Here is a 9,698-nt window from a genome sequence, read left to right as displayed (position 1 = left end):
GGCGGTAGCACGTCAGTAATTCTCTTGCAAATTGATAAAGGTATTTACAGGTTTTTAAGAGAAAATTATTGGGGTGTTACAAGGACACTAAGTCATTATATAGTCAACTTGACATACTCAAAAGAAGAAACTAAGTGATTACACAGTCAACTAGATCCCAAAAAAGACCGTTAACTTAATTACATAACCAAGTTGGGGAAAAAAAAACCTTACTAACCAATTGTCAAACTATTCTTCATTGAATAAATATGCTTCATAGTTTGTTAAGCCTTCTGTATTTGTTGCCCCTGATGTTGATGCTTCTCAATCATTTTCTACCCTTGATGTGGATGCTTCCCAATCATGTTGCTCTGGTATATATGGTCATGTATTTTCTTGCCTTGAGGATGTCATTTGGCATTGTTGATTGATATATAATCTACACATTGTCCCCTTCATTTGCTTGCTAGCTGGTGTTTTGTTCTACTTCTATATTTGGATCAGCATGAATAATATTCCATGCATCTTGTACTACCCATTCTGGTGCTCTTTCTGCCATTCTAATCTTCCATCCCTTTCCAACCTTGATTTGTTCACATGTGGCTGTGCAAAGTCCTTTATTTAACCCTTTGGCTTTTAATATTTCATTCATTACATATTGTATTGTCAACCAAACCTTACTTAAAGTTTGATGATCAAGCTCATAAAATGCTTCATTAACTGCCTCCAATAACTTGCTGGAGTTTTAGGCATTTTCTTATGTTGTAGTGATTGTATGCTCCTGAAAAACCCCAAATCAAGTATATTCAAATATGGACTATTAGGTGGCTGCTGAACTAAGATGAAAGTGAATCCATCTTATTTGTGTACACTCTACCATTCGGGATCGTCTTGTCTGATATGAGCTCTAGCATTTTCCTACTCAATGTAAATTGTTTTGGGGCCATTAGATGGCTATTTTGCTTTGATGGCTGGCACAATATGATCAATTAACATTATTCTTGATACTTCTTTGATATCTAATTGAATGACTTTGGTGATCGTTTTCGCCTTCTTCTTGCTTTTGGACTTCCTCTTTGTTGGTTATTGATAAGTGAAAGGGAAGATTTCAATCTTCTAATCAAAATATGCACTGACCAAATGAGTTGTAAATGGTCTTGCAATAGCTGTGATGAGTGTCATTTATGGCACTCATATGGTGGTACTTTAGGATGTTTTCCTTCTCTTTAAATAATGCCTTAGTTTCGTTCATTTATGCTTTAGTTTCTTCGTTTCCCTTATTTTATGTTTTCTTGTGATTTAAGGGTATTTTCGTCTTTTCTACTCTACTCGCTTTACTTTCTTTTATTATAGGTCTTGTTCGGGGCTCGGAATTTATCTTGGGAAGATTCTACAAGTCTTTTGGATGCTCGGGATGAGATCTCATGCCATTCGGATGCCTAAGGATCAAGTTATGGAGCAAGTTCCTACTCAAGGCCTTTCACTCTCGTCCACGTTCTCATCGCATACTTCGGTCATGAACACGCAAAATCTGAGATTTGAAGGCTGCCCCCCTCGTGAGCATCATGTGAGAGCGTCGATGAGGAGGATGCTTGTGAGCGCGAAGACCAAGCCATGACCGAGGGAGCGCGAAGTGTTGTTGCTATGTGCTGGTGCGTGCGCGCGGTTGGGCAGCCATGAGCGCCACGTACCCTATGGCGCGCGTGTGCGTACCCCTTTGCGCATACGCGCGACAGGCTGACCGAGCCTAGTTCCTTGCTTACTATATGTACCTTAGTTCTTTCTATTTTTGGGGCATGACGTTTTTGCTAGTACATTTTTGACATTTTCCAAATTTAGTTAGTGCAAAGTAGAGAGAGAAACACTAAGATACTTGATTTGTACTTCAAATTACTTCAATCAAGCTTGGATTTCCCCTTAATCAATGATAATTAGTGAGATTTCTTTCCTTTAATTCTTCTCTTTTGGTTTGATTTTAGTTTTGATCTTGGATAATTGTTTGATTTGGTTTAATTTCTTGATTAGTTGCTTAATGACTTGATTTTCTCTTTGATTAGTTGAATATGATGATGATCATGATTAGATTTGATTTGTTTCTTCAATTCATGATGATTAGTGAGTAGATTTCTTAGCTAGGGTTTTGGGGAAGCATGTTTGATTGGTAATTTGTTGTTGATTTGGGGATTTTGATAATAGATTGTTGTAATTAAATTGATTGATGAATTTGTGCATGTGTTTAGCATAATAGGATTGATCAACCTAGAATTCTAAACTTGATTGCATTGATGATCTTGATGACATGACCACTTGATTTGAGATTGTTAATTTTCTACTTGTTTGAGTTGTGATTCTACTAAATTGTCATCCATAGTGGAAACATAGCTTGACATTTAGTCTAGATAGCCTTTTGAACTCGTTGAATGAAATTGTCATTAGTCCTTGCAACACATATTGCTTCGATTTACCCTCAATTTGGCACCTCTATCATGATTTCATGTGGAACCCAATCCCTAGCATCTTTGTTATTGATTTTTCCTCTATTACTTGCTTTGTTTGATTACCTTAGTTCACAATACATTCAAACACTTGTTTCAAGGTAGCTTAACGCATAGACTTGCAAAAGAAGGAACAAATTTTGATTTGGATTGAATTTTAATCAGATTGTAATCTCTAATGAAAAATATAGCTCCATGAGCAAAAGCTCCTGTCATAATGAATCCTGCAATGTATTGGTGATGCGTATATAAGGCAGCTTGAGTAGTAAAGTCTTGTGCTATGAACGCATAAGCAGGTAAAGAGTACATGTGTTGGGCGACCAAGGAAGTTATAACCCCTAAAGAGGCTAGAGCAAGTCCTAATTGAAAATGAATCGAATTGTTGATTGTGTCATAAAGACCCTTATGCCCGCGTCCCAATCGCCCCCCTGGAGGAATATGTGCTTCTAAAAGATCTTTCATACTGTGCCCAAATTCGGTTTGGTTTGGATTGGATCAAATCTTAATTCGGTTTGGATTCTGTTTGAGAAATCCAAAACCGAATTAATTTGGATTTGGATGGATGCGATTTTGGCTATAATCCAAACCGCAAACCGAACTTTCACCGCTAGTGCTATCGACTCACCGTTAGGCGTTAGTAAAATGTCTACCATTGAATGGTGAAATAATACCTTGATATCCTTAGAACTTGTTCTTTTCACTTGAAATAAGGAGATATGTTTCCTCTCAAAAAAAAAAGGAGATATGTTTTGATTTGTGAACTGCTATTCTACGCTCCCAATTTACATGGTGACGCTCCCATTTAAATATGAAATTACCGTTTTGCCCTTGCGTTAATTTGACCTATATAAGGCTCCACCCCTTTGTCACATAGTATACCGAGCTGTTTAATATTATTCCCGAGGTTTTTGAGCCGAGCAACTTGCCTTTAAAAAATCCCGAGTCCCAAAATTCCCGGGCCCACCTCCAAAAGTATTAAATTTTTGTATAAAAAATTTATCAAGGATTAGCGACGGGTTTTGGACAATGAACGACGATGACGTACGCCGGAGGCATCTTTGGAAGAATCTGTAAGTCGGAAATTTTTTTTTTTTTTTGGAAAAGGGACATCCGCCCAAAATTTCCGGAAGGTCTATAGAGGATCCGCCTAATATTTCCGGATCCTCCGTGGAAGATCCGGAAATTTCAGGCGAATATATAGATCCGGAAATATTAGGCGGATCCTCCATGGACCTTCCGGAAATTTTGGGCGAAAGTCCCTTTTCCAAATATTTTTTTTTTTTTTTTGTTTTGTTGTTGATTAATATTATTATTTTTACTATTATGATTATTATATTTTTTTGTTCTGATTATTATGATTATTATTATTATTATTATTATTATTATTATTATTATTATTATTATTATTTTTGTTATGATATTATTATTATTATTATTATTTAGTATTATTATGATTATTGTTGTTGTTGTTGTTATTATTATTGTTATTGTTATTATTATTCGTTTTTTTTGTTAGTAGTAGTTTATGTAATTGTTATTAATATTGTTATTATTGTTATTGTTAGTTATTAATGTAAGTATTAGTTTATGTTAATGAGTTAAAAATTAGTCAATGTTAGTGTTAGTTTATGTTAGTTAATATTGTCATATTAGTTAATGTTAGTGTTAGTTGATGTTAGTTAATATTAGTTAATGTTATGATATTATTATTATTATTATTATTATTATTATTATTATTATTATTATTATGATTATTATTATTGTTATTATTATTATTATTATTATTATTATTATTATTATTGTTCTTTTAAAAATATTGGTGTTTTTATTTTTAAAGGATTCGCAGTTTGAAGAAGGCGGTGACGGTGTGATTACAGTGCGAATTTTGTCACAGATACGTTTTTTTGAACGTTTGATGATGCAGTTCAATGGGCGGATGCTGTTGCCATAAATCTGGGATTTATTTTGGTCAAATCGTCTTACAACAAAACTAGGGATGGTAGGCAGTATCGGTATTTGAGATGTGTGTTAGGTTTTTCAAGAAATTCTAGAACAAGAACTACTTTAACAAGTGTGGGAACAAAACTAAAACATGTATAATTAATATTAAATTATACAATTATCCAAATACAATTCAATGTATTACAACCAAACACCAAAATATCAATGTATTTCAGAAATTACAATGAAAAACACTAGTTGTGAAAGATAATGTACTTGCCTCTACTCCAAGCTTTAACAATCTACATGAACATGAGAAATCGGTGACCACTTGAGTCTCAATCCTTGATACACTGACTTAGGCGTATGAATACATTCCTAAAGAGTTTAAGTTCCCCCACAATGGTGCTTGGGTATGATCCGGAAATACTCTTTGAGATACAAAAGTCAGCCCAACGTTCTTTGCACTAAGAATCGATGAAAGATGATCAAAACACTAAGAAGGATTAATTGGAAGAGATTTCTCACAAAAGTTTGCAAGAAGTTTGTGAGGAATTGTGAAGAATACTTTTGGAGAGAAGAAGAATAATTCTGTATCTTCGAATCTATTCATTAAGCCTTTTATTAAAGACTTAATAACCGTCAGAATTTCGCGAAATCAGGACTGGCGCGGGCGCTCCACCTGGAGGCGCGGGCGCGCCCCAAAGTGGCGCGGGCGCTCCTAATCAGGAGCGGGCGCGCCTCTCCTGTACTTCCGAAATTCAACAAAGGAGGCAGAAGGGGGCGCGGTTTAGGCGCGACCCAAGCGCGGGCGCGCCACTTGGACGCGCGGGCGCGCCAACTTTCTCCTTTCAAACCTTCAGATTCCAGTGAGGTCCACGGTTTAGGCGCGACCTCGGCGCGGCCGCGCTTACCCAGCGCGGGCGCTACTCATGGTTCGCGAGCGCGCAACCATCAACACTCTAAATCTTCCAACAATGTTATCGGGGACGTAGGAGCAAGCCGAGAGATCTTGAGAACGCAATTCGGAAGGACACTAAAACCAAAGCCAATGGTTGTCCTTTCTACATCAAGATATATGACGAGTTCGTCACCGACAGTTAGAAGATCCGGGCAAAAAATGATGCAACTGGGACCCATAACCATCCAATGATTGTGTATCAGGAGGGGCATCGTAAAATTAGTGGGTTAAGCCCGGATGCGAAGAAGGTTGTGCGTGACATGACGAAGTCTAAGGTGGCACCGCGTAACATCATGGCGACTATTGCCGAGCAATTTCCTGATGATCATCCAAACATCAGACACATCTACAACTGCCGGAATGACTTGAGAACGGAGATGTCTGATGGAAGAGGAGTAGTTCAGCAATTTCTACATTTGGCGAGACACAGTTAGTATCTATACTGGGTCATGTCTGATGATGTAGGCGTTTTACAGCACGCCTTTATGGTGCACCCTGTCACGGTAGACATACTACGGACGTACCCATATGTGATCGGTATGGATTCCACTTACAAGACCAACCGATACGGGATGCCGTTCTTTGAGATAGTAGGTGTGACACCGACAAATCAGAATTTCCTCGTCGGTTACGTGTTCATGCGTAACGAGTTCACGGCAAGCTATCGATGGGTTCTGCAGAGACTGAGAGACTTGACTGGGTATGATAGGGAACCGTCAGTTTTTTTGACAGACCGTGAGCTTGGGCTATGTGCGGCATTGAGAGAAGTGTTTCCAGGGACCCCGCACTTACTTTGTCGATGGCACATTAACAAAGATGTGGAGGCTCGGGTCACTGATATGTTCAAAAATAAGAAGATCGGTGCGAGTTTCAAAAACGGGAAATGGAAACGTATCATGGATGCTGCAACCGAGGAGGATTATAATGCTGCTGTACAAAAAATGAAAGATCGGTGGGCAAGTTATCCAGCGGTGATACAATATGTAGAGAGAACGTGGCTTTGTCATAAAACCAAGTTTGTGACTTTTTGGACAAACCAAGTTCTGCATTTTGGCAACACCAGCACTTGCAGAGTTGAGAGCCAACATTCGGCCGTGAAGATGTGGTTTGAATCTTCGACAGGTTCGTTGTTTGGACTTTGCTGTAGTTATTAATTAATATTAATATTTATATTATTATGATTATTATTTTTTTTGTTATGATTATTATGATTATTATTATTATTGTTATGATTTTGATTATTATTATTAGCGTTATTATAATTATAATAATAATTATTATTATTATGATTATTGTTGTTGTTGTTGTTATTATTGTTATTATTATGATTATCACTCCCGACGGTTTTTTGTAATGTGCAGGTTCTTTGGATACCGTATGGGCCCGAGTTCATCGCCACATTGGTAATCAGATCATCGCCATTCGTAATGGTTTGGAGGAGTCTAGGTCGAAGATTGGTCAGAAGTACCGACAATTGCCACTGTCACGTATTTAACGACAAGGTGTCTCAGCATTGTTTGAAGGTTCTCGACGATGAGACAAAACGGATGAGGGAGCTGAGTTATCAGGTGTATGAGCGATGTGGATGTGCAATGCGTGTGACTCACGGTTTGCCGTGTGCTTTCCAGATACATGATTCTCTAGCTGCCGAGACAGGCTTGTATACCAGGCAAATTCACTCGTTCTGGAACAATGATGCAAGACGTGATCCTTGTTATTTCGAAACATGTCAACCGTCGAAACACTCAACGTGGTCCGCAGCAAACAGGTAAGATTGGCTATTTTGATTTTCACGTATTTTAACATTTACTGTACTAATAGCTGAACTCTAATTTCGTGCAGAAGATCCATGTGACATCAGCCAAAGCCGGTATCGACACTTGCTTCCAGGACCGATATTGCCTTACATCACAGGATGGAAGGATGTCATTGGCGATGGTAACTGCGGCTTTCGTTGTGTGGCCGACTTCTTCTTCGGTGATCAAGGGCAATGGTATGACGCTCGAGAAACAATAGATAACGAGGTCCTCGGTTATCCAGTCCTGTACGAAAGGATTTACGGGCTTAGAAGGCTTGGGATGAATGTCGAGCGTATTCGATGGGACAATGGGGCGGTTGATTCCTGTCATTGGATGGTTGCAATTCAAGATTTATTTCCTATTGCTACTTGGTTCAACGCAATGGTTCTTGGTGTAGGCCACGTACCAACCTGCTACTACCCATGCCTCACGATCTTGCCGTTGCAGGCACGAAGGACGGTCACTGCACCTGCCCGAGAGTTTGTGATTGCTACAGTTGGGGGCTCACATTTTATCCGTATTGATCTTGCACCAGATTCACCACTTCCCCCGATTGCAGGTTGGTGGACCAAGCACCACAAGCCAAGTGTTGACGGTTGGGATCAGCGTTATGCAGTTAGACGGAACATGTGGGATGCGTTAATTAGATAGCAAACTCATTTATGTACATTCATTTATGGTGAACAGTTGTAGATATGTAATATGTAAATCATTTTTGTTATTAACATTCTTGTTATTAACTCAATAACATGAACATAAACATAAACTCTTTAACATAAAAATAATAATATTTTTTTTTTATTAACTCATTAACATAAACTAATAATAATAACAATAATAACAACAACAATAATAATCATAAATATAATAATAATAATAATCATAAAAATCATAATAATCATAATAATAAAAATAATAAAAATCAATGAACTAAAACAATCCATGTTTGCTAATATAAAACTAAAAGACAAGTACTTCACAACCCCATCATCGCCTTCTAGTCAGCTGTCAGTTGCTCAGTCATTGCCCTCGTTTCACGCATCATGCTGGGATACTCATCCAGTGATCTCTGGTGAATCTCCAAGGACCGACCCATCCACTGCAAGTAACAGAACAACATATTAGTTACAGAAATTACAATTTGTTTAAGTAATATTTACAGTATAATAAAAGACAACTACTTACATAGTCCGTGTTAGTCCTCTCAGGAAGTCTGCTACTCCCATCTAATGACCCACCAGGAGAAAGACGAGGATGAGAAAATCGGTACAGCCACTGCATGTAACCAGGAGCGACCGTAGCACCTCCACCACTGAGTCTGGTGAGGGCACCTAAAACAATACTGAAAGACGAGCCAGGGACAAACGAGTCCACATCACAGATGTCATCTCAGTCGGAAAGTCAACCCGATACATCTTCAGGTTCGTCGGTCTCTTGGCCTTCTCAGGTCTGGTAATGGTCCTCCTGCACGAATCCAAGCTGTCGGACCACTCGATCAGACATGTATGGCTCAATGATACTCCGTTACTAGATGCAACCAATGAATAGAGTGGCTGGCACGCGTCGAGCGGGATCAACTTCGTACGGTAGCCAGTTAACCTCATTATCGGTCAACTGATCCAATCGAGCACGAAAAGCGAGGAGGCGCTCCATGCTCTTGTTCGGGCACCCCGATCCCACATCCCAAGCACACGCACGAGGAATACTAAGCTCCCTCGTCAAGGTACCCTGCTGAGGCCGGAAACACGGAAAGTACTCGTAGATCCACGCCTGCAGAAGCGTGAGACAACCAGCGATTGAATCGACATCTTTTCTTGATGTCGTACCCAACTGGCGATACAAATATGCCAGAGCAGCTGAACCCCAAGAGTAGTCACTAATCTGCAGCTCCTCAACAACAAGCTCGTTGAGGAAGGAAGGATGAGTGCGGTTACCACTCTTGTCCAAAAACAGACATCCGCCCAGTACTAACCACATGTAGGCACTGTAATGGAGACTGAAGGGCCTCTGCTCCTCCAAGGTCGAGTCCATAATCCTCTCGGTCAGCACCCCACTACCCTGCCAAATGGTCTTCGTACCGCACTTCTCGTTCAGCTCTTCCGCAGTCATGTCCAGGGTAACCTGGCACGCGTCCCGTATGACGTCCGTGCTAGGAGTAGTGGAAACCATGGAACCATCAACACGAAGCCCAAGAATATGGTACACATCGTGCAGCATGATCGTGATCTCCCCAAATGGCATATGAAAGGTGTTCGTATCTGGCTGCCATCTCTCAACAAACGCAGAAATCAACGGCCAATCAAAACGCCTAAACATGATCCCTCGTAAGTGAGACAGACCACTACCGTCAATCAGCTCCAGATGCTCCTGTGCAAGACGACCTCGCCAGGTAACCAATGCAGAACACAACTGTGTCCTGCTCAAACAGCGCAAAACATTGCGCTCCTGCCCGCCCCAAATATATGCAGCCATGTGACCACCAAAACTGGGGATAACAGTACCATCCTCAGGACCACCTAGCAT

At 39.8% G+C, this 9,698-nt stretch overlaps 1 protein-coding gene across 1 annotated transcript; it reads right to left on the bottom strand.

The window, feature by feature from the left end:
• Nucleotides 1-8,172: 8,172 nt before the first annotated feature.
• LOC110739912 (protein MAIN-LIKE 1-like) lies at nt 8,173-9,698 on the bottom strand. The gene is made up of 3 exons (XM_021920394.1): nt 8,761-9,698; nt 8,361-8,517; nt 8,173-8,274 (listed from the first exon to the last, which is right to left on the bottom strand). Exons 1-3 carry the CDS (start codon nt 9,696-9,698, stop codon nt 8,173-8,175), a joined length of 1,197 nt encoding a protein of 398 aa, XP_021776086.1.

The sequence above is a fragment of the Chenopodium quinoa genome, unplaced genomic scaffold (assembly GCF_001683475.1).
Source record: "Chenopodium quinoa cultivar QQ74 unplaced genomic scaffold, ASM168347v1, whole genome shotgun sequence".
Taxonomy (NCBI): Eukaryota; Viridiplantae; Streptophyta; class Magnoliopsida; order Caryophyllales; family Amaranthaceae; genus Chenopodium; species Chenopodium quinoa.
Note: the sequence above shows the minus strand (reverse complement) of the source record. Positions and strands in the feature narration are given on the sequence as shown.